The sequence below is a fragment of the Neopsephotus bourkii genome, unplaced genomic scaffold, assembly GCF_033783945.1.
Source record: "Neopsephotus bourkii isolate Nb327-2 ecotype Australia unplaced genomic scaffold, CSIRO-AGI_Nbou_v1 NB_1749, whole genome shotgun sequence".
In the NCBI taxonomy this organism is placed as follows: Eukaryota; Metazoa; Chordata; class Aves; order Psittaciformes; family Psittacidae; genus Neopsephotus; species Neopsephotus bourkii.
In genome coordinates this window covers 2,605,352-2,633,158 of record NW_026902223.1, presented here as the reverse complement: position 1 = coordinate 2,633,158, position 27,807 = coordinate 2,605,352, and the positions used below count along the sequence as shown (strand labels likewise).

The 27,807-nt window shown below is 52.0% G+C and overlaps 1 protein-coding gene and 1 long non-coding RNA gene across 4 annotated transcripts; one reads left to right on the top strand and one right to left on the bottom strand.

Moving 5' to 3' along the window:
• Nucleotides 1–78: 78 nt before the first annotated feature.
• Nucleotides 79–21,415, bottom strand: WIPI1 (WD repeat domain, phosphoinositide interacting 1). Of its 2 annotated transcripts, none has more exons than XM_061377473.1 (13): nt 21,274–21,415; nt 19,299–19,381; nt 17,619–17,788; nt 14,214–14,310; nt 10,477–10,574; nt 9,411–9,503; nt 9,040–9,110; nt 8,078–8,185; nt 7,518–7,682; nt 7,239–7,346; nt 5,932–6,053; nt 4,957–5,057; nt 79–599 (listed from the first exon to the last, which is right to left on the bottom strand). In XM_061377473.1, the coding sequence occupies exons 1-13, from the start codon at nt 21,342–21,344 to the stop codon at nt 552–554; spliced, it is 1,335 nt and encodes a 444-aa protein (XP_061233457.1). In that variant the 5' UTR covers nt 21,345–21,415; the 3' UTR covers nt 79–551. The 2 variants fall into 2 exon arrangements, with proteins under 2 accessions (XP_061233457.1, XP_061233456.1); XM_061377472.1 differs by lacking the exon at nt 79–599 and adding an exon at nt 1,085–3,130.
• On the top strand, nt 17,802–24,987 carry LOC133225259 (uncharacterized). 2 transcript variants are annotated; one of them, XR_009729080.1, is made up of 3 exons: nt 17,802–18,173; nt 24,314–24,419; nt 24,746–24,987. It is a non-coding gene; the product is annotated as an uncharacterized LOC133225259 (long non-coding RNA). The 2 variants fall into 2 exon arrangements; XR_009729079.1 differs by lacking the exon at nt 17,802–18,173 and adding an exon at nt 22,502–23,209.
• Nucleotides 24,988–27,807: the final 2,820 nt, after the last annotated feature.

The window sequence follows — 27,807 nt, the reverse complement described above, 5'->3', positions numbered from 1 at the left end:
ATCACCAGCCCCCCAGACCAACTCTCCACTATTAATCAAGACTGACATCTTTAGGGCCCCACAAAGAACAGCAGGAGCTGCAAGGGACAGAGCGTGACTTTATTCTGTCTTTCAACATAGCAAATGGCATCTCTAATGTCACTGCAAAAATACTTTGCCTGGGTAAAACAGTTTGTATATACTGTACAAAGACATTAAGTTTTAATATATCTTCCTCTAAGTACATTTATACACATAAACCAGCATAAATTAGAAAAGGGACAAATGGGTATATAAAATCCTGGTTACATACAAATCTGATTAAATTAGCATTTACACTGTGGCTCTAACATAGGGTTTGTTAAATACAGCGATGCGCATACAGTACAGACACCCCTCGACAGGAACTGAAACAGGGGGCCAGGTATTCACTTACTATAGGAACAAAGCAGTGGCCCACCTTGGGGTTGACTCATTCTCATCGTGGGGACTCCCAGATCTGTTCTTCCGTATTCCCGGCTTTCCCAACGCGCTTCCCAGCAGCCGTCCTGAGCGCGGGTGTTTGCTTCTCCTCACGACCGCTTCGCCTTGCCCGGCTGACCTCCGCGGCACAGGATGATCTACCAAAATCAAAACAGAACGGCCTTACTTTTCCCAGCAAGAGGGTTTGGTTCGAGTCGGGTTTAGGCACATGGCAGGGGATGTCCTGGCCTGTTCCACTTCCCAGTCAGTTGTGGGTGGGTTTATTTATTTACTCTCCCCCTCCCCAGATTTAACAGGTCCTGGGAACAGGAACCATCTGCCTCGGTGATAAATGTGTCTTGCCTCTAGCTGGCACTGGGCTGAGCGCTTGCAGGACATCAGTTACTAGGGTCAAGTCCTTTGGCTTTCCTAATTCCTCCTCAAAAGCTCAGCTCCTGGCATGGTGGGAGGGGAAGGTGGGTGCTGTGCATCACTGCATCTCTCTCGGGGGTGCATCACTGCATCACTCTCGGGGATGCATCGCTCTCAGGGGTGCATCACTGCATCACTCTCAGGGGTGCATCACTCTCAGGGATGCATCACTCTCAGGGGTGCATCACTGCATCACTCTCAGGGATGCATCACTGCATCACTCTCAGGGGTGCAGCACTCTCAGGGGTGCAGCACTGCATCTCTCTGGGGTCTCCAGATGGAGCCCAGAGTTAAACACCACAAGGTTAGGCCAAAGTAGGTGAGAGGAAGCTTAGCCCAAGTATCAGCAAAGCCTCTGAGAGAAAGAGCAAAGCAGGCGCATGAAGAACAGGCAGCAGCGAGGACCCTGAGCCACTTCACATCAGCTCCTAATGCCATGGGATGAGGCTGGAGACCTGGGTAAGATGAGCACCTACTTCTGGTGGACACTGACCATGAGCCAAGGCATGGATTTCCCCTGTATCAGCTCCATCCTGGACATGACCTGCATCCTGCAGCAGTGCAGTGTGAGCCCCACAGCCCCAGCTGTGTGAGGGTCTGTGCCAGCTCCTCCTCCTGGGATCAGTCCTGCAGTGGGCTTCAGGACCATCACTTGCCCAGTTTTGAGGCACAAGCATTGGCATTGGATTTGCATGTATCTCACTGATGAGTTTAATCCTCCAAGCCCCAGGTGCCAAAATGCCTATCGAGTACCAGAGAGGCTGCTGTGAGGAAGAGGCCAGTCAGGTCCTGCCAAACCTGCTCATCCCCTGTGAAACACAATTACTGGTAGAACTTCACTGCAAAATCAATGGCCTTTCCTCTGCTAACAGCCAGCTGTTGAAAAAATCACTTCAAATCATTAGTGATGGTGCAAGAGGCCCACCATCCAGCAGCGAGTGAGGAGGAACTTGGGCAAACATTGGTCCCACGGAGCCAAAGATGCATCTGCAGCCTGGTCACTTGTGTTGAGATCCATGGGTTGGAGCAGTGAGATGTGTGTGGGCACCACACTGGGGCTCTGCTAGGCTGGATGGGCTGCAGGAGCTCGTGTTCCTGTCCATCCTTCCTGGGAGCTGTGCTGCTGGGGGGTTTCATTCCACCCTCTGCAGCAGCATCCTCTGGCAGCACAGGCAGGCTGCCCAACCAGTTCTGGAGGCAGCCAATAATCGATGTAGAAGAGATGCTTTTAAAGGCTGTGTATCAGCGAGGGGAAGCTGTCTTTGAAGAGCTGCCTGCTGAGTGCAATCCAGCCTGACTTAATGAAATGATTCTCCTGATGAAGCCTTCGCATCACCTCTGGTCCCCAAGGTGACGAGCTTCAGTGTGCAGCCAAGGGCAGGATGCATCATGTCTGCCTGGAAAAGCACTGAGCATTCTGGGAGAATTCCTACTGAATCCCAACAGCTTTAAGAAGATTCCCTGCTTCCATTCCTGCTTGCAGAATCCTGCAGGATTTCTTTTGTCAGACCTCACAGCACTACCCTAACACTGCTCCGAGCATGCCTTGGTGGGGAGAGCCACTGTGCTGGCTTCCCAAAGTCCTGCCCTGCCTGGCCCGAGGCACACAACAACAGCTCCCAAAGCCACTGGAAACAACACCAACACTGATCAACCCACAGGGAAGCTCGGGCAGGTAACCAGGAAACAGAGCTGGGTTTGTTCTTCCCATCCCATAAAGACCACACAGGTCTCAAGCGTGGCAGCTTCTCCTCACCTGAGGCCTCAGCCTGCTTGTCCTGCTCAGCGACACCCAAGTCCTGTGTAAGACCAACAGTGGACCTCAAAGTGCTTAATCCACCCCATCAATGCAAGCAAGAGACAAGCGGAATGGGTTCAACCTCCTGCCGCAGGATCCCTCAGCAGTCCTGGTGCCATCGGTAGCAACATCCACGTTCGCTGTTGTTGAGGCCACCTTTTATGAGCCCTCCTTGGCCTTCTCATCTCTCCTCTGATCTTGTTTAATGAAGAGGTCATCTCTGACAACCAGCAACAGATCTGTTGTTAGACTGAAGCTGCTTTCCCTCACTGTTAACAGCTGAGCCTCTGAAGTCTCGCTTGAGGTCAAGGGAAGGCAAGAGGTTTCAACATGGAGAGGAGCTGCTGTGTCTCCAGAAGCCTGTCTTTAGTTCAAAGCCATCCCCATGGCGTGGGCTGCGGGCGAATATTCCATTTTGTCCCAGGTTTTGAGGTTTTTAAATGTCTTTTTTGTTGCACGCTGGAGAACAAACAAAACCCTTCCCATGTTTCCGCCAAACACAACGCTGTCAAAACATTTTTGTTGGATAAGGTCAGGTTTTCTCTCCCTCCCTCCCTCTCCACACTGGAGTGACCGATGCCTGAAACCCCCCTGGAACGCGTCACTGAGACCAAGCAGCACTGAGAAAACAGCAAAGTTCAGTGAAATCCAGAGCATCAAAACATCCTGACCACCGACCCATGCGCACCAGAGCAGCGGGAGCCCGCGCCGCTCCGCCTGCGAAACCAAGGCAGGAGACGTTACCGTCAGCAGGAGAGGGGCAAAGCCCAAGTCCCGGCACAGAGGCTTCATCGGGAAGCTCCAATTGCTCAGTCACCAGGTCAGGGAGCATTGTGGAAAGCGCCTTCCCTCCCACACCACCTCCTCCCCAGCACTGAGGATCTGAGCTGCTCGCTCGGGTTCACTCCAGCATGGGGGCTCGGAGAGATCAGAGTTCATTGATAAAGAACCTGCTGTTGTACAGCAGGGGTTCGGGGCTGCTTTTATACAGCCTAATCCCAGCAGGGAGGCTCATTCAGGAGCAGCGTGATTCCTGCTTGCTGGCATTTGTGTGTCCCTAAACCAGGTCAAGAGCAGGTTTATCAGAAGGAAGCAAAGGGTTTCTCTCTGGCCCTGCTGCTCCTTCCAGGGGCCTGGGCCACTGCCTTCTCCTCCACAACAAGGAAGGAAGAGACAAGGAGGAAACAAGGAGGAAGAAAGAACAAGAAGGGAGACGTTTTAAATACCCTTCTTGGGTAATGGAGTTGGCCAACTGGAAAACTCCTGTTCTCAGTTTGCAGCAGGTTATGTTAGAGGGGACGTAAGAGATTTGGTCTAAGGTTAATCAAACTGAGTCGGATTTAGGTCATGTTGTTTCAAAGGGAGTCACAAGCTGGTCACTTTTTATCAGAGTAACACTTTGCATCAGTTAACAGCAAAGTGCCTCCCAGAGGTCAGCCTCTGCCTATGGAACAGAGCCTGGGATCCTGGTAAAGTTTTTACTTCCTCCTTTTCAGGCAAAACTCCCCAGCAGGATATGTAAAAACAGAGCGAAAGGGATTCAAAACTCTGCCAAGACTACAACCTGAAAGCCATTACAATATTCTGCTGTATTAATGCATTACTAGTATGAAGACAGCACTAATTACAGCCAGACCATAGCACGTTACCAACAGGGGTTCAATACTTGACACAACAAGGAAAAGGAGCTGGAAAGACACTGCCAGGCTTAGGTTAGGTTTTAAAAAGCCAGCATCTGCTCTAAATAGTAACTGAGAAAGTGTCATATAAAAATCATAAACGTGTTTAAACCTCTGTTAATGCCTTTCATCTTTGTCCTTGGAAAAGGAGCTTCCTTTTCAGTTAGCTCGGACTTGCAGGGACTGGTGAGGTTCAGGTATGTTCCAGTTGCAGTCCATAAACTAACCCAACTGACTGTAAATGCAACAGGGAGTATTAAGTTTTATTTCTAAAGGATGGTATTGCTCAGATGAAAGCTACTCCTGGTAATACTGGAAACCTGCACAAGGCACAAAGCTTAGATCTGGATCTGAACCTCATTCTGCATCTGCACTTCATTCAGTGAGCTTGGTCAGATCCATCTCTAGTTATTAGGTTTGATCATCTCTGCCCCATCCCCAGCTGCCATTAATGGGGTGTTATTTTCCTGGCACTGTCCCTATAACTTAGTTATTTTAGGCTTCACAGTGAGCTGGGACAAGGTGGGGACAACAGCATCTCTTCTGTAAGAAGTTAATGCTTTCTTCTCAGCACAAATTGGAGTTTTAGGGGTTCCGAATGCTCACAGGAGGAAACTCATTCTCGTCATCAAGACACACTGGTCCAGTCGCGAACTCATGCTCTGGGATAACCTCTCCTCGCAGGGCACCACCGTCCTCCGAGTAACCTGTGCAAATAGAAATACAGAAGGTTAGGGATGGATGGATGGATGGATGGATGGATGATGGATGGATGGATGATGGATGGATGGATGATGGATGGATGGATGATGGATGGATGGATGGATGGATGGATGATGGATGGATGGATGATGGATGGATGGATGGATGGATGGATGGATGATGGATGGAAGAGAGGCTGGAAACAAACAGCAGAGATACTGTGTTATCACATTCTTAGCACAGAGCTGCTTCCTCTGGCTATTTGACAGCACTGTGGGGGACTGCAGAAGGTATCTCCCTCAACGCTACAGATTAGGAGTGGACTACATGGCCAGCTCCTGGTGCAGCAGCTTTCCTCCTCCACCGTGAATGCAAGCACCAGTTTCAGTCAGATCCACATCTGCGTGTGGACCTTTAGACTTGGGAATGTCATGAGGTAGTGGCCCCGTCTTCTGCAACCATTTACTGTGAGGTTCATTAGGGTAAGATGTTAACAGGTTCGGGAATGATGAACAAAACCAGTGCGATCTGACTTCTCCAGCCACAATTCCAGCTCCTGGAAACCAGCCTGGCAGCAGCTGCTGCTGACAAACTGTGAAGCTCGGATGTGGTTACTGCTCTGCTGGCGGGCCTGTTTGTGGTCCAGCTCTGCACAAGGAGCAGAAGCACTGGCAAGGGGTCCCTGGAAGCAGAGCAGAAAATGCCTCGCCTGGTTTTGGGGCAGGGGATGAAGCTGGTGAGCTCCACAGCGTGCTGCTGCCCCGCTCCGCATTGCACAAGTGGTGGTTCCAGTTGAACCCTGGAAGGCTGGGAGACTTTCCCACTTTGCACTGGGTGGCTTTTTGCTTCTGCCTGAGCAAGGGCAGGCGTGATGCTTACCTGGCATGGTCGAAGTTGAAGGCACTGTACTTTGTCTGGCTACAGTCGCTGCATAAGATTGAGGTAATGGAGGCTGAAGGTCGTTTTCTTTGTTCTCCTCCATCTTTCCTGAGCCAAGAAGACTGTAAAGGAAGAAGAGAGGGGAGAAGGGTTAGTTCTGATCCAGCACCGGCTAAGACAAGGACATGCACCCACATCTTGAAGCACATCACCCATCCACATCAGTGCATCGAGGCAGTGCCTGCAGCCCTAACAGTACTGTAGAGGAGAGCATTGTGTCTACAAGTAAAGCAGGGGGGAAGCAGAAGATAGGGAAAGCACTACTTCAGCTAGAGGACAATGCTGGCAGGAGAATAGAAGGGAACAGATTGACCACAAAAGCTTTAGGTTACAAAGGCAAACAGTGTTTCTAATCACAGAGGGGGCTCCGAAAGGCTTCCAACAGGAGCGGACTAGATGGGAAAAGCAGCCCTGGCTAGTTTAGGATGGCGTTTGAGCAGAGATATAGTATGATGTAACGTAACTCATGACCCAAGGGCCCTTTTCAGTCCTCTGATGCTCAGAGGAACCCACATGACAAAGCTGGCCCGCCAGCTCCGTTGGGCCGCTCCGGGACGGGCGTCAGGGGTGTCGAGGGCGGCCGGAGCGCGCTGGACAGCGCAGCTTTGAAGTGCTTTTGTTTTGTGGCTTTCCCAAAAGCTGCTGGCATTTTCCTGGCTGTGCGCCACCCCCCCCGGCTCACAGCACATGTTCCATCCCAGCCCACTCCAAAGGCTTCACATCTGGAGCCAAGCAGCCCAGATGTGTGTGTGTGTGGGGGGGTTCATGGTTAATGGGATTCGCATCCAAACTGAGCAGCACGGGGAAGGCTCTGCTCTGGCGCTGCGTGCCTGCAGCGTGCATCTCCATGGGTTTTCTTTTATGGAAGCTCCCAGTTTCACTCCACACCATCCTACCCAAGAAGGCAGGGTAGGACAAGGTGCTCTGCTCTTCTACCACCATAGTGGTCAGCGCTCTGCTGCTGAAAGCATCTCCTAAGGTACAGCCTGCCCACCTCTGCTGTCTAAGCTGAGATGTCCCACAACTGCCTAGGGATGTGAGATGGCTCTGATTTCTTCTGCAAGAAGCCCCATGTGTCTGCCTGCTGATGCGGTTCCCATCCACCTCTCTTGGATTAGGCAGCTAAAATCACAAAGTTCCAATGTTCTTGCTCCTCCAGCTCCATTTTGTGCTTTCTGGTGGAATTTCTCTTGATGTGTTAAAAGATGAGCCTCTGTATCAGATGTGCTGGGGGTATAGATAGTTACCTGTGCTTCTTAATTAAGACACACTCCCCTCCATCTTGTGGGTCCAGGTTATAGATACAGAGATGTCCATCTGATGTAGTCACCAACAGTCGAGGCAGCTTCTGAATCCTAGTGAGGAGAGCACCATGAGTCCAAACACATCTGCACTCACACACACGTACACACCCCGCCTCGCTCTGTGCTCTGCAGGCAGGGTACAAGATAAGGGCCACCCTGGTGGTGTTGTGCAGAGATAGCTGTGTTTGCTCACAGCAGAGGGGTGCAGGTGTCAGTACATACGTGGAGAGGGCACAGATGTTCCTCTGTCCGGAGACGTTGAGGCGGACAGTGGCGAAGGCTCGATCCTGGTTCATCATGCCCGATACCTGAGCAGGGAGGTAGTTGGTGGCAGCTTGGAACATCTTTCCCATGTAACCGCTCCAGGTTGGAGGCTCTTCTGGCCGGCTGAGGGGGTCACAAAGCAGCATCAGTGGGGTTACCACAGCCAGCGTGACAAACCCGATTAGAACATGCAAAATGATCCTGATGTGGGACACATGATGGCTTTCTTTGGAGCACCTGCATGCATTGTGCACCAGCCTGGCTGGATACACAGGAAGGAGGCAGGGAAAAGGGCAGTAAGAAATCCAGAGCAGGCCTGGAGAAGCTGACAGCAGGGATGCAGTGTGTAGCTTTTCCAAGGAATGAATCCATCAGGACACAAAGCCAAAGAGTTGGCAGCTGGTATTGCTCATGAGAGAGTATATGGTGAGGAAATGGAGCTCTGTGAAGGCAGAGCTCTGCAGCACAGACACCCTTGGGCAGGCAGGTTAAGCCAGGCTCTGGGTGCCACCCCTTACCTGTCAGTGAGATGCTCCAGTTTAAAGATGTGCACGGTCTCTGTGTTGCTGGAAGCACAGAGGAATTGGGAATCCATGCTGAACACCAGAGAGCTGATGTTCACATACCTAGGGCCAAGCACAGACAGGACTCGTCACTTCATGGCATACCATTCCAGGGGAACCGCTCTGTTTTGCTCCCAGAGAAGAGGATGTGAAGAGCCCCCTGCCCACCTGTGGGCTGACTGACAAGCATCTCCTTACTCCCTTTGCTCAGCAGAGCTGGGATTAGCTTTGAGCTGGTGACAAACAGCCAGAGAGGTGGAAATGTCCCTGCTCACAGCTGTCTGTGGAGTGAACATCTGTGCCAGCCCTGCTACAGCAGCTAAAGCTTCTGGTACTGCAAAGCCCAGGCAAGATATCCAAAGCGCTGGATAATGGGATACGTACAGCATCTCCTGAGCAGGTTCAGGAATACCAGGGTGTTTCAGACATGGCAGTTTATGTACTTGCAGAATGGGTGTAAAGCTGTAGGCAGGTCTGGGATGGGAAGAGGAAATGGATTGGGAATGGATCTACTGAAAACATCTGAGGGAGGCTGCAAAAGGCCCATTCCCATCACTGAGACCTGGGCTCAGCACACTGACTTAGCAGCTTCAAAGCCATTCCTTTGAGAGAGTAAGACTTGGGCTGATAACTTTGGGGACTTCATTATTTCAAGTAAGAAGCAAGCAAGGACAGAGTGAATGGACTGAATCTGTTCCCTGCAGTGGCCCTGTGCTGCGGCACACTGAACTGAACCACTCGACTTGCCGGAGGCGGCTGGGTCTGGCATAAGGGCGTTTCTGGTACATTCACTCTTTGTTTTCCTTCTGCAACAGATGCCAAAGGCACCGGGATCTGACGCTGCCCTCTCCTTCTGTTTACTCCCTGTGTCTGCTCAGGAGCCTTCTGTGTACTCGTCCCGGGCAGAATGAACTGACCTTTTCATCCCTCGCCGGAATTCATAGAGCTTCTGCCCCCCAGGAACGGAAAACACCCGGATGACTGTGCCCTGCGGAACAGGCAGAGGGAAAGAGCATGCAGGAGCAGGGCAAAGAGCAGCAGCCCTTTCCCCAACACACCCAGGGAACTCAGGATGTGCAAAGGTCCCTCCTGTTTGCCAGCCAGGGTCAACCTGAACCTGGTACACCCGGCTCGTGCAAGTCAGAGTCCTTTTAGTGCCTCTCCTGTGCTGGCTGTGTTTAAGGACAGGCAGCTCAGAGGTCCTGCTCCCCATGCTGCAGGATGGGTGGCTGGGACCCCGCTGCCAGCCATGGGCACAGCAGGGCACACAGGGAGGGTGCTCACTCACTTTCTCAGAGGCACTTGCAAGCTTCGAGCCGGTGGAGTTGAAGGCGAGGGCAGCCAGAGGCCCGTCATGGGCAGGAATGGAGCAGGCTGTTTTCTGTGGGGCAGAAGGCAGTGTGAGTGCAAAGAGGGGCCTTGCTCCTTGGACTGCATACGGGCGTTCCCTGCCTCGCACCCTATCCAGGCCTGCGATATGGATTCATGGGATCATGCTCTGCTTATGGTACCCCTTCATCATCCTCAGCATTTCTTATCTCTGCCCTACCTTGTGCTCACTCCCCACCCAGCACAGCCACAGAAAGTCACTTCAAGGGCAGAGGTCTCCATCTCTCCCCATCTCTGCAAGCTGCAGGATCACAACCGAGCCCTTCCCAAAGCCTGGCCATGTCTTTGTGCCCTCCTTCCCTGCAGTTCCCTCTGCTGTACAGCAGATCCTGCTGCAGCGACACCACCCTGGTGCCTGCAGGGAGCCCAGGCCCTCCCTAGTACCTCTCACAGTGGCAGCAGCAGCATGTTTTCCCCTTGTGCTCTGCTCCTCCCCTGCTGCAGATCCTCAGCTCCCGCTGCACGTACAGAGCCACAGCCTTATGTAATCCAAAGCCCTGGCTTAAACAGCAGATAATCATGACCCTGCTTCCAGCCAAGGACAGGCTTCCTGAAGGGGCTGTGGATACCTTGCCCTCTCCATGACTTCGGGTCTGGCATCCCTTCCAGTCCATGGAGCAGCTCCAACCTCCCTGAGCTACCCTGGTCACATCCCCTCTGTGGGATGTGCTTCCTATAGGAACCCCTCGTAGGAGCCCCCGTGTCAGCCTGGCAGCAGCTTCAGGCTGCAGGGTAATGGGTCATGTTTCCCTGACTATCCCATAGTGGGAGATGGATGTCCTGCGCTCAGAGAGCCTGTCTGCTTCGCACGGCATCCAAGCAAGGGGAATGTGCCTCCCTGGGCAATTCCCTTGCAGTCTAACTCGGCACAGTGCATTAATTCATCCTTCCCAAAGGCCCTGTTGGCTTTGCTGTGGTTCTGTTTGTTTTCAGCCCGTATCCATAAAGGCGAGCTTCGCACTTACCAAACTGTTTCCGTCGTAAAGCGCGATCTCTCCGCTGGTCGCGCTGCCGGGATAAGCCAAGTAGGAGTTGGCGTGGTTGATGGAGAGCGCACAGAGCCCTGGCACGGCGAGAGGGACACGGCTCAGCTGGTTCGGGAAAGCAGAAACGCGGCCACGGACCCCGCGGGGGGCGCAGGCTCTGTCTCGGTTTAGGACGGTGTCTGGCCCTGGGTGCAAGGCGCTGGCAATGCCTCGGCCGTGGGGACACCTGCTGGCATGGGACAGTACGGCTCCCTCCTCCCCCAGACCTGCTCTGAAGCCTGCTTTTGGGCTTCTCCCCTTCCAGCATCTCCTTTGAGAAGGCAGGAATAGGTGCATAAAACCTGTTAACATCTTACCCTAATGAATAGGTGCATGGAACACAGCACGGGCGCAGGGCTCACAGGGCAGCTGCCGAGGCACATCTGGGCAGCTCCAGATGTGCACAGGGTGTATGTGGCTGCCCAGCACGGACACAGCCCCAGTATGAAGGCTGGCACATGAAGCCTGGCATGCAAAGAAGTGGCTCTGGGATCGTTTCCTTTTTCTCTGAACGGAAAAGGGAAGCAGAGGGAGACCAAACAAATGCCACGGCTGTGCATGGAGTTTCCGGCTGCCGAGGAACGTGAACGTAGCTGGATTTGAAGCCCAGGGGGAGTTCTTCCCTGTAACAGCCATCTGGGTTTATGCCAACGTGAGCATAAAGGTTCCCAAACACCCCTTTCAAAGTGAGCAGGAATTGCAGGACGGGACAGGGAGGGATGGATGGCTCTGTGTGCGAGCACATCCATCCGCCTGTCCCCCAGGTGACCTGGGAAAAGAGCATCTCTTCCTGCCTCCCATTTGTGCCGCTGGCTGAGGACCCATCCCCATGAATCCTGTCACATACAGAAGCAAGTCTCCCCTGCTTCCTGCACCACATCCGCGTGCTCCCAGGCCTCCCAAACCCCACTCAAGGCTTCAGCATGACCTGAGCTTCCTGACCCCCACCTCATCCCACGTGCGGAGGAAGCTGCGGGGTTAAAGGCTGCTGGGGCTGCTGCCACGTTCCTCAAAGCAGGACACTGGAATGCTGCACAGGCTCACACACAGACCGTGCAACCCATCATGGCAGGACACAGCCCTGGCCCCGGCCCAGCGGGGGGGGGGACAGCCTGAACCTCTTGTTTTAGGTCATTGTTTGTAACTAAACAAAGAGACCGCAACAGAGCTGCAGGATGGGCCCATGGGCCCTGGGATCCACTCCCGATCAGTCACAGTAAGGCTTTTACCTCGTGCCAGGGACAGCGTGAGCAGGGGAGAAGAGGTTCAGCAGCAAAGCACAGGCCGCTGAAAGGCACCCAAAGAGGGAGTGAAAGGAGGAAGGCAAAGACAGATCAGAGACTTCGCTCGTGATGAGCATCCCATCTGTTCAGGATGGCGCTCCCGCGGCCCAGGCAGCCCGGGGGGATCAGCAGAGCCCTGTCTCTAAGCAGTGGATCTAGGGAATGCTCAGGCTGAACAAAGCAGGCTCTGAGCAGCTGCTCTGAGTCACCCACTGGGAGAGGCCGAGGGGAAACCAGGCCAGGGGAAAACACAGCTGTGAGTGTACTGGGCTGACCTCGGGAGACAGCGTCAGGAGCACAAAGGACACGGCAGCTTTGAAGATGCTCCTCTGCTCTCACAGCCCTGACAAGGGTGCAGTGGTGTGCTCAGGAAGGAGGAGGCAGACTGGTGCTGCTCAGGATGGCACCTCTGGGACTGCCATATCACCTCCTCAAGGAAGGAAACAAGGGACCCTTGCCGTGCCCCCAGGCAGGTCCAGGCGCATCCTGAGCTTTGGGGGGAGCCACAGGAGGTGGTTTCCCAAGCTGCAGTCGTGGCATGCGTGTCACCATGAGCACTGTGACCTCCTCAGTGTAAATCCTGTCCCTGACACAAGCCACATATGAAACAACAGGCTCAATACTATGGGCATCTTCCTCTCCTGCTTGGAAGAGGCTGGACCAGGAGCCAGATCCTGGCCATGAACAGCCTTAGATCTCATTATGACAGGTTGATGGGTGTGCAGCAAGTGCTGATCCTCACTGTGCTGGCACTGATGTGCACAGGGTGCAAGCTTTGTATGGGTTGGCATGCTTGGTGTGTGCTCCTACACCCTCAGCACAGATCCTCACTCCAAAAAGGGCTGTACAAGGAGTGGTGAGGTTGGGCTCCTGGACACACCATCCTCAGGGTCAGGCTTGGGACCAAAGCAGCTGATCCAGGGACAGAGGGAGCACACATGGCATTTGTCACTCAGCTCATTTCAGTGACAGATGCTGCAGGAAAAGGGTTTTAAACAACTGAGCCTATATGAAGCCCTGTGATCCCTCGTCCTGCCCAGTGAGCTGATTGCTACTGCTCTGCTACCATGACCCCATCATTCATCCCCACTTGAGGCCTGGGGACCCCTGCGCTGCCTGCCAGGCTGGGCTTCCTTGGGAAGGTTTTCAGCTCTGATTATATCTGCGGTGTTCAGCCTGTTTAATCCACATGGAAAACCATCTGCTCAGGCCTGAAGTAGGTCAGGGGAGCCGCCAGAAGAGCGTCCCTTCAAAGCCCAGCAGCCAGGCGTGAGCATCACATCAGCAGCTTCCCCATCAACCACCCGTGAAACGATGCTGCAGCCTGCGACCGGCCGGGATATCACAGCGCTGCCGCAGGCTCCCAGCCAACATTCCCTCTCCATGGCTAAGAATAGCTCCTCTCCCACGAGCAGGAAAGCCGGATTCACCCTACGCTGCACACAGAGAATGTGTTCTGCAGCCACCTGCCCTGCCCCGTGTGTCTGCAGTGTATATGGGATACATGCCCCATCCCTGGCAGTGTTCAAAGCCAGGCTGGACAGAGCCTTGGGTGATATGGTCTAGGGTGAGGTGTCCCTGCCTATGGCCAGGGGTTGGAACTGGATGATCTGAAGGTCCTTTCTAACCCAAACCATTCCATGATCCTATAGTACCAGGTGGCAGCCCAAGCTCTGAGGACTCCCTGGCAGGGAATTAGGGAGTGTTCTGCCTCTCTTCACATCTCCAATCACTTGGGGAGCTGACCCCACAGCCTATAAGTAACCACAGGAGCTTTCTACCCTAGCAGAGCAGTGCATGTCCATGGCCAAAGGAGAACCTGGGTTAACCACAGGTCCGCAGGGAGCGTGGAGCTCTGCAACACAGTGCGATGCTGCAGAGCTGACTCACTCCAGCAGGGTGGGAAAGCAGGGCCGGATAGTGGGAACACCGTGGGATGCTGACGCAGGACACAGTGAAGGAAGGGCAGGGAGCTCCAGGGGGAGGATTTCAAGTTGTCCTGTATGTGATGGAAAACTTGCGGTCCTGGTTTCCTTAGTTTCCTGCTTGTGACTGAAAATAAAGGCACACTGTGGGAAGCAGCGAGCGCATGGACATCTCCCATGAGGACAGGAAGGGAGCGAACCTGGGAGGTGAAGTCAAACCAAGACCACTTCTGCTCTGCTTTGCTGCATTTGGTGCTCAGGAGACAGCAGGGGTTTGCTCAGGACAGAACAAACCCCAGTGTTCTCCTCTCCCAATCCCACCTGACTGCCTCCATGCACTTCTGGCTCCCCAGTGCTGAATCAGGATACACAAGGCAAAAGCTGGTTTAAATCCTAACATGAGTGTTGTGGCTCTACAAAGCTCCTGCAGAGGTGTGCAGCCCCTTTCACACAGTTCCCCCATGCTCACCTGTTGTATTTGGGGGTGTATCCAGAATAGTCTTCAGAAGCTTCATGTCCTTAATGTTGTGGATGTAAATTGACTCTTCCAGGCAAACAACCAGCCTCTGCAAGGACAAAAGGGACATGCACAGAACCTCAGCAGCACGGGCACGGTGCCTCTGTCTCTCCCACGGTTCAGGAACCCAAATCTTTCCTGTCAGAAGAACTCAAAGGAATTTATAATACACTGAAATACAACAGAAGCATCATCTCGTGTGCTCCTCCATCCCCTATGTCAACCTTGCACTCTGGATGACTGCTTTTGAGAGCTGCTGCATCTGGTCTTGCTTTAGAAAGCAGATAACACATCATGACTTCTCCTATGCTACTCTAAGAGCTGATCTTCAGTACCCGTGAGCCCCAGAAAGACACATCAGGGTTATACCCACCATGGGCCTTGATTGCCATCTATCCCTGCTTTTCTTTGCAGTTCTTTTCATAGCAAATAGCTTTCTGATCATAAAGACCTGGCAGCAGAGGGGCTGCCAATCCTGCCTGCCTGCACATGGGGCTGTGTACCCCTTGCCCTGGCTTTCTCCTGATCTGGGAGCAAACACTTAGGCGATGCTGCTGTTAGTCCCACTGCTGCTAAAACCAGTGCATCTGCACAGCACACGTTTCTCTTCCTATTTGGCACCAGCAGGCGAGGTTCTGCTTTGTGTGTCTGTAGAACAGCACCAAAACTGGGCTGGGAGAGGTCTGCTCAGGGGCAGTCACGTTTACACCATCCTGGCAATGGGCAGGGGATGTCCAAGTTCATGTGCCTGTACCTTTTCTGCTGCACTCTTCAGGAACATCCGCCCAGCCAAGAGGCAGCTGCTGAGAGAGAAGCTGCCAAGCACTGGGGAGGAAAGGCACAGAGGAAAAGGAAACCTAATGCTGTAACCTTAGCACTGGGCCACCACCTGCATGACCGCTCTGCTCCGTGTCTCTGCCTGGTCCAGATCAATCCGTGTTATCACGGAGGCATTTGGCACAGAGGCCTTTCTTGGGACCAGGGTTTGGATGTGGCTGAAGGGTTGTGCTTTCTAAGTCCAGCGAGTGCACAGCTCCACCTGCATTAGTACCGAGTGTCCAGAAGCACTGAAAACCTCCCAGCACAAATGGAAGGCTACACTCCATCCAGGCTCCTGACGCTGGAGCACCCGAATCCATGTCCAGGAAGCCTCCACCTTTTTAGAGATGAGGCCACTTATTTAGTATCTAAATGTGGAGCTTAGTCACTGACTCGAAACACCCACATTAGAAAATCTTTGCTTTGCTCCACCATTACTCTCGGATCAAACTCTTTCCCACTTCTATTCCTGCTAACCACAGCATCTGGGGCTGTGTCAGGGCCATTTTGCATTTCCAGGAAGACTTTGCCTTTCCTACAATAACAGCCATCAACTTGCAGAGACCGAGAGGAATATTTATACAGCTGAATTCAGCCAAGCCACCATGAGCCTTCCCAGAACTGCAAACACGCTGCTATTGATGTACAGGTGAAGGGAGGGCTCCAGATGATGGCAGCAAGAGACGCTGGCACCAACAGGGACAACATCCAGGAAAGTGATGGGGGCAGGAGGTGAACAGGAAAAGGAGGCCTGGACAAGCTCACCAGGAGCTGGAGAGAGCTGTCTCTCTGCCTCTTTACCCCATGCTAACATCACCGTGAGCCCTGCTGAGATGAGGAATGGGTGCCTGGTGCTGTGATTGCTACACAGGGCTGCTACAAGGCACCGTGTCTTGTATAGGATGTTACTGTTCATCAGTGTTCTTTCATACTTGAGTTGGACACGAATCAGGTTAGATAACTGAGTTGTATGGGGAGGACTTAAATGCTCTGGGTATGGGCACAAACAAGATCAAACCTCTCCAAAGAGGCTTCAGCAGTGAATGGAAACCCAGGGAGGTTACAGGAGACCTCACTGGCTCCACAGCACAGCTTTACTTGAGACAACTCACGATCTAGCTTAACACACTTAGAGTTGTGATGGAGCTGGGAACATGGAACAGCAACAACCAAGGGACCTGCTTGTTTGTTTGCACAAGGACTTTTCCACATGGAGACCAAACTGAACCATGCACCATTTTGAGACCTGTTCCTGTTTTATTTGCCACCATCGTCCTGTGCTAATGCCTTGTGTGGGATTTGGCCTTCTGTGGACTTTTAATGAAGTATAAAAGCCCAGGCATGGGGTTCAAATGTCCCAGCACATACAGAACCTGACTGCTTCTGGTTTAAGTCTTGATCATAGGGTGGAACAGTGATTTCTCTTCTATCTACCCCAGTATGTGCAGCATTTCCAGACCTCTCCAGGTGAGAGTTACAGCTGGAGGATGAGCTCAGCCCAGGACTGGAACCCAAGCTCATAAAGGAGCCAAGAACATGGATACAGGGATGGGCCTGGGCATCATCTTCTAGGCACTCCCCAGAGTAGCCCATGGGGAAAAGCCTGAACTTGCTCTCACACTGATCTCCCCAAGGAGAACCTCCCAGGTTATTCTTATACCTATATATCTATCTGCAATTCAGAGGGAGTCCTTAGTTTTGCCAGCTCCATTGTAAGTTGAAGTGAAGAAAATCAGTTTAGGGCAGGTTTAACTGTGGTACAGGAACTTCTGGTCAAACACAGCTTTACTGGAAACTCAACCCAGAGTTTCCTTACGGGAGAGCCTCACTGCAGAACTCGCTGTTGCTAACTGAAGAGAGGCTGATTATATACAATTACATAGAGTGCTTATTTCTCCATTGTAGAATGTCCTCTGCTTCTCATGGCATATACTTTGAGAATAATTATGGACAAAAACAAAGGAAGACTTAAAGTCCTCCCAGAGGGCTCAGGGCTGCACGAGGCTGCGTCCATTCAGACAGTGACACTCTGCAAGTCACCTTCTAAGTGGTCTGAATGCTTTCTGTACCTTTAAAAGTAAACCAGGGCTGTTGCAGGACTTGAAAACCATCCAGAGAGCTCAAGTCACTCCTGAGTTCTGTCACCACTTGTAACCAAGATGGCAGAGGTGGGCCTGCAGTCAGGCTGTGGAATCCAAGGGAGGGAGGAGGATGAAAAGGTGTGTTTTTGGCAGAGCTGTCTGCTGAACAGGCAACAGGGCAGACAACAAAAAGCCTTTGTGTGACTGCAGTGAAAACAAGGACTTAGCTTCGTTTTACTGCAGCAAACAGTGGCAGCAGATGATCTCCAAACAGCATCCTGCTCCTCTGTCAGGTCACTGAGCCTGAAGTGGAGCTGATAAAGACAGGACCCTCTGTCCCACTTCAGTCCCCTGTAAAGCTGCTGCTCTGCTGGGCAGTGGGGGTCCAGATGGAAAGCCAACAGCAGCCAAGAGCCAGTGTGACAACTCTGGCTAAGCCCTTTGGCCAGGCTCTTACCTGACGGTTCAGGCGGATGGACAGTATGTTACTGGAATAGCTGTAGTTGCAGATCTCTGTCCCTTTCTTGAAGTGGTACACATTCATTTGCCGTGGCTTGGCATGACTGACCACAACCACAAGGCTGCTGGAGAACAGACGCTCCACGATGTAAACATCTGGGATTTCATCTGGGCACAGAAGGGAAAGCAAGAGAAGAGGCTTTAGCTTGGCTTATGGTGGGCTTGACTTGTGTGACTCAGCTCAAGAGGGGATCGGGTTGGAAGGCTCAGTGCTGAGGTGTTCAATGTCTGCTTTTGTTATGTATTTCTCATACCTGGCAAAAAGCATTTAGGTCAGAGCAGGAAGGGGTTAATGAACATTCCCCTAAGGCAAAACTGAAGCCAGCCCCCTTTGACAGTGCTGTTGTGCCTCTCCTGGGCAGGGCTCTCCAGCTGAGGCTAATCCCTGCATCCTCCAGCTGTAGTTAATGCTTGGGAAGGGGATGTAAAAAGGAGGAGCTCAGCAAGCTTGGTCAGGGACTTTCCTGGAGTGAGCAAGTTGAGGCTTAGGGAGGTAAGGCACAACCAGTGTGTAACTCACTGTTTACTCTGCATGGAGTCTTGTTTCTCCTGGCTTCCTTAGGGAAGGCTGATGTGTTTAAACCCTCCCTGTTACTGGGATTGTGGTCTCCAGAGAGCTCTAGCGTGGCTGTGGTTACAGTGGTGTGGCATGTCTTACAGACCATGTTTGGGATGGTTCCTGTTGTGTTCAGGCACCATTACAATGGTTTTGGTGGACCTCCACCTAAGTCATCAGGGGCTATGACTTCTAGCATAGATATCCTGAATGGTGCTTGGGCTGTGCTGTATTGGAGGCACAAGGACTGCTCCACAGCCATGATGTGGGTCTGCTCACAGCTCAACCCATCACCAGCAGGGATCTGTTTCTCTTTGGCCTGACTCTGTGGGCAACCCAAATTCCTAAAGACTTTTAATACAAGCCTATGACTTGTTGCTTTATAGGAGCTTAGTTCCCCTGTGAGTCAAAGGGGAAAGGAGCCTGGGCTTTGCTCCAGATGATGCAGCTATGTCTGGTTGCTGAGGCTCCTACAGCCAGTGGAGAGAGACCAGCATATCCCAGCTGTGAGGTTTATCTTTAGTGCATCTCAACTGAAACACTTCTGGCCATGGCCTGGACTAGGGCATGTGCTCCCTGAGGCCCGACTTGTTTTGAGCTATGAAGTGCACTGCATGCCTGTTAGGAATGACCTTCTTACACAGGAAGCATGTTAAAAACATCCAGTAAATACCACATAGGACTAAAAGCTTCAAGTTATCCAGTGTCTGTGCTGGGAGTCTGGAGTCCATGTATGTGAAACCTGCCAGTGGTGAACTACCTCTGAATGCTGGTTTGCAGGGCAAGGTGCTGCTGGCAGACTGGCAGCAGGGAGCAGAAGATGAACTGTAACAGATTTAAAGGACTCCCATAAGGTTAAAGTCCTAATGACTGTTCAGAAGCTCCTCCAAAGCTGTAGCTCACTCTAAAGGCTGCTGTGCACTGGGCAGTAACCAGAGCTGTTCATCTCCTGATGTGGCACAGCAGAAACAGCTCTCTGAGCAGAATCACCCCCTTCGAGGCAGACTCAAGTGCAGTAAGACAGGTAAAGTCTGTCAGCCAATACTGAAACAAGACACTTACTGCTTTCATGGACCTGGTCCAGTTGTTCCACAGAGCTTAAGGAGAAAAGCCGATATCCAGTTGTGGTTCCAATTGCCAGGGAGCTGCAAAGACAAGACAAAAACCTGCTAGTTCAGATCTTAAGGCCTCCAGGTGAAGCAAGCATTGCTGCAGGCAGGGTATGCTGGTTCTGACTGGGAGGGAGTTAATCCTTCAGATTAGCTTGTATGGAGCAATGGTTTGGATTTGTGCTGGAAACAGTGTTGATAACACAGGGATGTTTTAGTTACTGCTGAGCAGTGCTTACACAGAGTCAAGGCCTTTCTGCTCCTCAGTGAGGAGGCTGGGGGTGCACAAGGAGTTAGAAGGGGACACAGCCAGGACAGCTGATCCCAGGGATATTCCACACCATATGATGTCATGCTTGGCATATAAAGCTGGGAGAAGAGGAAGGAAGGGTGTTCAAAGTGATGGTGTTTGTCTTCCCACGTCCCTGTTAGGCATGATGGAGCCCTGCGTGCCTGGGATGACTGAGCACCTGCCTGCCAATGGGAAGTGGTGAACTGATTCCTTGTTTTGCTTTGTTTGTGCATGTGGCTTTTCTTTTCCCTATCTTTTTTTTCCCCTGTCTTTATCTCAGCCCATGAGTTTTCTCACTTTTATCCTTCTGGTTCTCTTCCCCCATTGCACTGGAAGGGAGTGAGTGAGCAACAGCTTGGGGCTTAGCTCCGGGCTGGCATTAAACCATGACACAGAAGTAATTCCTTCAGTGACCTCCATGAAGGCACAACTTCAGTTTCCACTCTCAATCCAAACTATATGAAATAACAAACCCAAGGATCTGTCTTTCCATCTGGGGCTGCTGCAGCCTACAAAAGGCAAGTATCCCTGTGAGGGGGTAAACTATCACTCATACGGCACTGTGGCTGCTGGAGGAACAAATAGGTATATTATAACCTGGAAGGCTGCAGATAGGACCTTCAGGATATAAAAGGGGGCTGTTTCCTATGCCAGGAGCTGATCCATCTGCATGACACTGACCTATGAAGGCTATAGAAGGTTTGCTCTAATAGCAATGGATGCAGCCATGGAGTATGAAACAGAGTCATGCCAAGTGCTGGCTCTGCTCAGTGCTAGATACAGTCAGCAGCAACATGTAGGTCTTAAATCAGTGCTGATTTAAGACCTGCCCAGTGCACAGGGTTTGCGGTGCCTAGCCATTCACGTCAGCACCAGGGCAGCACCCATCAATGCACTCTTTGTTTAGGCACAGCAAATACAAAGCAGTGCTGCAAAGGTAACAGTGTTCCAGGTGTGAGGCTGGTGGCTGTGGTTCTGATCTTGTACCCCACGATCTGTGCTGCGACTGCTGCTGTATGCGTGTCTCGCTGCTTCAGGATGTTTGCTATGCCATTCAGAGATGGTTCTTAAATGATGGGCTTTGAGACAGGTAAACCACAGGTTAGCAATGGTGAGAGGCTCCATGAAACCCTATGAGGTGATGGGATTTGTGAGCGATTGTGAATGCCCCATCCCTGGCAGTGCTCAAGGCCAGGTTGGACACAGGGGCTTGGAGCAAGCTGCTCTAGTGGAAGGTGTTGGAGCTGGATGGGCTTTAAGGTCCCTTCAACCCAAACCGTTCCATGATGGGATCAGTGTTAGGCTCGGTCCCCTACGAAGTGGCCTCGGCTCCGGTCAGCGGAGGAAGCCCCTCTCCGGCCACCCCGAGCCGCTGGGGAGGGAAATCCCAGCGATCCCTCGGAATTTGCTGCCTCCCAGAGACCGAACCGGGGGGAACCTGAGGCCGTGTCCCGAGAGCCGCGGGGCAGAGCCCGACGGGGCCGTGGGATCGCGCCGGGCCCCGTTTGGACTGCGAGGAGCCGCACCCGCGGACCGGGCGTCCCGCGGGGCTGTCCCTGCAAGATCGGTCCCGCTCCGGGCTGCCACAGAGCCCGGCCGCTGCCGCCGCCCGCCCCGTCCCCCCCGCCCCGCTTACGTGCAGTCCTGGTTGTAGGAGAAGCAGCTGAGAGCCGGGGCCGACCCCGGGGCCTCGGCCGCGGCCTCCATGGAGCGGGCGCGGCGGCTCGGCCCGCTCCGGCCCCCGCCGCGGCCCCGGCCCGCTCCGCGGGGCGCAGGGGCGGTGCCGCCTCCCATTGGCCGGAGGACCCGCCCCACCCACGGATAGACTTTCACATTGACCTATCAGCGAGGAGCAAACGCGATAGTCCCGCCTCCGGGGTTGGCGGAACGGGCTGCTATTGGCTGGCGGCGCGCATCAGCTGCTCGTTGGCACGTGGTGGTGTTGTGGTTGCATCAGACGCGGCCGGAGCTGGCGCCCATCGCTGAGGCCGGGGCCTGGGCGGCTCCGCGGGGCCCGGTGCGGGTCTGCAGCGCGGAAAGGCGGTGATTGCAGCGCTGCTTCAGCGCTCGACAGCGAGCAGGGCCCCCCTTGCCCTTCCGCCGCCGCGCGGTGTGTTAAGTGTGTGATAGTTTCCCCTTCTCTGACGTAATTTACGCTCTAAATATACTGGATTTGTGCTTTATCCATGCGATCTACGCGCTGCTATTTATGGGGCCAAACCTACCAGGGAAAATACAGAGGAAACACACACAATCCCCCCCCCCGAGCCAGTGGCTACATGAGAAAGGTTCTGGAAGTCGGTGGGATGGCAGAGAGCACACAGGAACGGGCAGAGCTGCAAACCCCTCATTAGATGAGTAATCCTCATGTGAGTGCTGAAGTCATTGCCCTGGATCACTGGATGCGCACCGCAGGGCTGCTGGAAAAAGCAATACCATCCCAATGAGGCAGAGCCCATGCGGACACGGGTCTCTGCCTGGGTTAACCCCCTTCCGCTGCCTGTCAGAGAGTTTAAAACCTGTGCCTGTGAAGATGATTAATTTGGGGGAGGATGTATGAAAATGGACAGCTTAAACCCATCAGCTTGGAGGCTGGTGGCAAATGGGATGCGTCCCTAGGATGCAGAGCACATGAATGATGCTGCAAAGGTGGCATGGGAAGAACTTGAAATTCATCATGTTTTGGGGGGAAATATCTTCTGTTCACAGGGGCCTAATAAGGAAGCTGTAATAGAACCTCAGAATGAATCAGAAAAAGCTGGTTTTGAATGGCCTAAGACCATCCCTGCAGACCAGCATTTGGTTTTGAAACAGGGATGTCAGAACAGGGGCTTGCGGAGAAGGAACAAGTTCAAACCCAAACCAACCCAGGGAGTCAGTGCCTTGTATTTCAACCAAACAGCTTCTGAGCAGCTGCTGCAGTTTGCTGCTTGGGTAATCACCATGAGCCGGTTTTAAAGCACAGCCTTGATAAAGCACAGCCACAGGAGCATCTGAGACTTGGGCAACACAACTGTTTTCGCAGCTTGACTGATGCAACCCTGTTGGTCAATCTTCCTCTCTGCCTACAACGGCCGTTTAATTAGCAGAGGTGTGAGAAACAAACGGTTCTTGTCCTCTGCTGCAGCGTGAAAACCTTTGGTGGCCAAGATCTTTCTTGGGATCTGGGAATATGTCACACCTAGGGAATATGTCCTGGCAGGGACAGCAGCGAGCCCTGCAGGCACCAGAAGGACCCTTCTTGCTCTGATGCTTGCATTTGCTGAGAAGAACGTATCAGGAGTTGGCTTCCCTTTCCTGACAATCCTGTGACTGCAGTAACCATCAACAGCCACAACCCCAGCCCAGTCATTAACTCTGAAACCAGCCGGAGTGTGGCCATCCCATCGGGAATGGTTTTCAATGCAGCACGCTTCATGTGACAGATGTTGGTTTGTGTTTTGCACCCCGGGTGTATGGATTCAAGCCTTAAAGAAGAAACAGAAGTGAAGAAGCTGAAGAACCAGCCACTGTGTCTAGAAGGGCCTCTCCCAGCCACAGCATCCTGCATGTGGCCATTTGATGTGAGAAGGGTTAGGAACCTTTTGATGGCTTTTAGGCTTTTCCTGGCTCAGTGTTTAAATTGCAGCAGCCAAGCTCTTCCCTCTCAGATAAAAGAATTGGTCTCCGTGAAGCTGTGGCTGCCCCATCCCTGGCAGTGTTCAAGGCCAGGTTGGAAGGGGCTTGAAGCAACCTGCTGTAATGGAAGGTGCCCCTGCCTGTGGCAGCGGTTGGAGCTGGATGAGCTTTAAGGTCCCTTCCAACACAAACCAGGCTGGGATTTTATTATACGTCTGTTACTTGAATGAAACCGGCTACTGCAAGAAAGGTCTTGGTAGGGGGTAAATCTGTTAAATATCCTTCACTGGTGCTCATGATAACTATGAGCTTATTGAGCGACGAGAGCCTTCCAGGTGGGATATAGGCAAGAGGGAGCAGGCGAAGGTGAATGTCTAACAGGGACAGCACACATATCAAAGGAAACCTCTAGGAGCTCCAAGCAATAAATGCTGCCATCTGGTGCTGTGAGTCCGGCTGCACACGATTCATAACGAGTCTGGCATCGGTACCCACTGATGAATGAACACAGTGATGCTTCTACCCAATGCTTGTTACATGGAGACGGCGGTCTTTGCTTGCTCCTTGGATTATCCAGTGCACTTCCACTTAGGTTCAGTGCTGATGTAGGGGAAAGCACTGACCTCGGGGAGCTGAATAGTCCTGCCAATAGAATGCTGTAGAAAGGAATGTGGGATTTAAACATTTTTTTGTTTTATATCATGATTCCTGTATCAACTATATAAATGTGGAAAGAAAAACCAATGGGCAGAACATATTAGTGCTGGTCACCAGCAGGCTGGCTTGTCCTGCTGCATTGTCTGGACAGGTACTAACCTGGTGTGGGGAGGGGAAGGGGTACACCATGGGAGTGTGTGTGCCATATGCATACAAGAAGTTATCACTGCACCCTGTTTAAGGCACAGAAATCAGGAGAGTTGCATTAAGGCCTTAAGGACCACTTGCCGGCTCATACATCAGTCAGGGTGATGGAAGGAAGGGCAAGAGCCTGACTCCGCAGCCAGTCTGAACATCACCAGTGTCTGAGAGCTCTGCTTCTAGCAGCTTTTCCTTTTCAGCTGTAGGTGCTGGCCCTCAGCTGGATCCTGCCATTCAATGAGCAGCCCTTTCAGAAGTGCTTGCCAAGGTCAGGGGAGAGCTTACAACCTAATGCTGCCGTCCCGTGTAAGTTGGATTAATGCTCCTTATCTTATCCTTGCTCTGGCAAATATCCCATTTCCCTAACTAGCATTAGGACATCACACTCACCCTGGCAATGGATTATCTCACTGGAAGCTTTCATGAATAGGGTTGACATGCTGCTCACAGGAGTGATGCAGGCTGAGGGTGGCTGAGCTCTTTGGGGTGCACATGGGACTCTTGGGGTCTCTTTGAGAACCATAAGACCTGTATCACAGAGTGAAGGGGTTAAAACTGGAAAGGGAGAACTTTTTGCTTTCCCTTTAACTCTTGGATACAGCACTAATTGCAATTCCTCTGTAATTATCTAGAGATCAAAGAACGTGCAGACATGAGAGATCAGAACAGCCAACACAGCAGAGGCAGGCTGAGCACACCAAGGTCCCAACAGACGGAGGAACATCAGGTTCCTGCACAGCCTGGTATGAGCAGACCAGAGGAGCAGCTCTGCTTGGAGAGGCTGTGGAGGGATAACATTGGGAACACAGGCTCCCTGCACAAGGTCTGAGCACGTTAAGTCAGTCTCATGACCTGGATGGCTTCTGTGCTAGACAAGGAGGGGCTTTGAGGAGAAACAGCACAAAATATTGGTATAATAAATACATTCCCAGCAGAAACAACTTGATTCTTGTTCAGACAAGAGAATGCAAGGAGGCATCTGTGATGCTCATGGGACTGTGGTATACACACAACCAAGGTAACCGCAGCCACTGCTCACCAGAGCCTCCAAGTTCATGCGGATGCAGCTTCATGACTTGTTTTGCAACCCATCCTGAACCAGTTCTCATGTAGCTTAATGAACTTAAAGCTCATTCAAGTAGTTCAACCAGTGATGCCCATTACAGGAGCACACAAACATCTCATGAGCCTGGATTCATCCTCAGCCCAGACTGTGCTTTTATCCCCATTCTGCTCTGGGAAGCGAAAACGGAACAGGGCAAAATGACTTCCACAGAGAGGCTGGAAATGAGTAGCAGAGCAGGAAACTAGACCTAGATCCCCTCATCATCTTGTTGCTTCGCGTTTAATGGTTACAGCTGGAGAATTAAAGAAGGCTATATCATATTCCTGCGGGCACACAGCACATGCCAAGCAAGCTGACATTTCAAAGACCTATTGTTTTTCGAGTGGGTTCCTTCCATCTGGGAAAATGTTCTATTATCTTGGGGGGAGAGAGGCAGAAACTTGCATCAGAAATCGATTCTGCAGCCAGCTTGTTAGATGTTGGTCCAGGCATTGTCTGGATGTCAGTCCAGACCAAGAATAGTGGATCTGACCGCCTGTGTGATGTGTTTACTTTGCCACCTGCTTTCAGAGACCAGCACATAAGCAAATGACTGTTTAAAATGCTTTTATGTGTGCATCTCGCAAGAGAACTGTGTCACAGATGATGCTCTGAGAGGGAGCTCTCCCCAGACTGCCTCTATGTTAAAAGCAGGGCAACTGAGGATCCTTTTCAATGGGGGTATTTACATTCCGTTACAAAACAAACACTGGTAGTATTTCACATGCATTCCCGGAACAGAAGTCAACAGTAGCTGCACACTGTCTCACTGCTCTTTAATTCAGTTTGCGTCAGAGAGATCTTAAAGTCAAGAATCACATTTGCAGATGCTCGGGCAGTTCATGAACTGCTGGAGCTGCCCAGAGGTTGTGTAAGTTAAGGATGCAAAACAAAGGCAGTTCGCATCAGAACTGCAGGAGGCAAAGACCTGCTGCTCTGCGTCTCCTTCCCTCTCTAAGGGTCTTTTTTGCCATCCTTTGGACGCTGTTTTGTACCTCTCATCTCTTGTAAGGCAACCTAGCACCCCATCTGCATCTGTTACCCCACTGTGCTCATCCCTGTCCTCACTCAGAGCTGAGGAGAGTCCTGCAAGCCCTTCAGACTGGTACATAGACATCTAAGCAAGCAGTTTCCAGTACTGTCAGGAGGGTGCTTAGAAACTTCCCACCTTGCTGTTAAGGTGCAGGTTAATTGCTGATCTAGACTCAACTGCTTTAAGTCAGAAGAGGGAACACTGAGTCTAAGTGAGACACGCTTGGATGGCAGCAGAACAGCGTTATCTGTGTTAGTATTTAATCAGGGTATCCTGGCTTTTTCAGTGTGTGACATACCTCAGATAATGACTGCGCTGCCTCTCTTATGCTGCTGAGCTGCTCAACACTTACTCAGGAGGTAGAACGTTCCCAACATTGCCCCTTGGGTGTTGGGAGCCTTCCAGCTGGGAATCATGCTGTGTGTATGCAGGGCTGTGTTGCAGCAGGCACGTCTCCGTCTCACAGATGTAAATGGATTCCCTGGCTGGCCTATCTTTAAGATCTGGGTGCTTGAGGGCATTTTTTTCTTGGCTCTTGGTTACTCTGTTTGAGTCTCACCAGCCGTGTTCTTCAAAGTAACATATGGAAATGATCTGAGATCAGTTTTGCTTTGCTCACAGCAGACTTGTTCTGTGCATGGGAACCGTTTCACGCGCTGTCTGCCCAGCTGATGTGCAGCAAGACCAAAGGCAGCTTCCTCCCACCACCTTTCAGGGTACACAGAGGTTTCTCACCCATGGCACAGGTTAGAGCAGGAAACTCAAGTGCTGTCCTTCAGATTGTAGTTATTGATTGTATCAATTCCTTGCTCTGTTCCTTTATCACAGAATTACAGGTGTTGATAACAGGTTTATTTCTGCTGTAACACATCCAGAGGCTGACACTACCTGGCTTTGTTTCTCCTTACATGCAGGTGTATTGAAAGCTGTCAAGTTCCTACAGCCAACTCCAGAGTCTGACCTCAAGCAGCCTATTGTTCAACAGCAGTATGGTTTGCTGTCTTTTGGCTCCTAATCTGTGGATCTTGCTATGAATCACACTGAACAGTCTCAATGAGACATGGGTGCAGCAGCAACTGTTGGTTATTTTCCCTGTTAGTTAAACAAAATACAGGAAGACATGCCCAAAGGCCACAGCATGAATTCAGCCTCTGGCACTGTCATGGGCCGCAGGGAGCTCACAGGTTTTATCTCCACTGACTTTCTGATTGCTCGTCAATGTGGATTTTAGGGCTGTTGGGGCTAGTGGCAACTTCTGTTTGGTAGAAGAAACCTTTCTGTGCCATTAAAGCTTCTTCATTCTCCATTTACCCTCTCTCAAGATGGTGCACATGCAGCAGCCACATGTTGGGCTGTGCCTCTTTGGACTCTGCTTGTACATCAAGGGTGATGGGTTTGTGTGATTTAACATGTGGACCTGTGCGTGTGGTTCAAACATTGGCTCCTTCAGTCTGACACTTGCTCGATTCATTTGCTCTCAGCTGTGTCTGATGGTGGTACCTCATGGGCAGAACATGATGCTCCTCAGCAGAAACCCCACCACGATAACTCCTGTG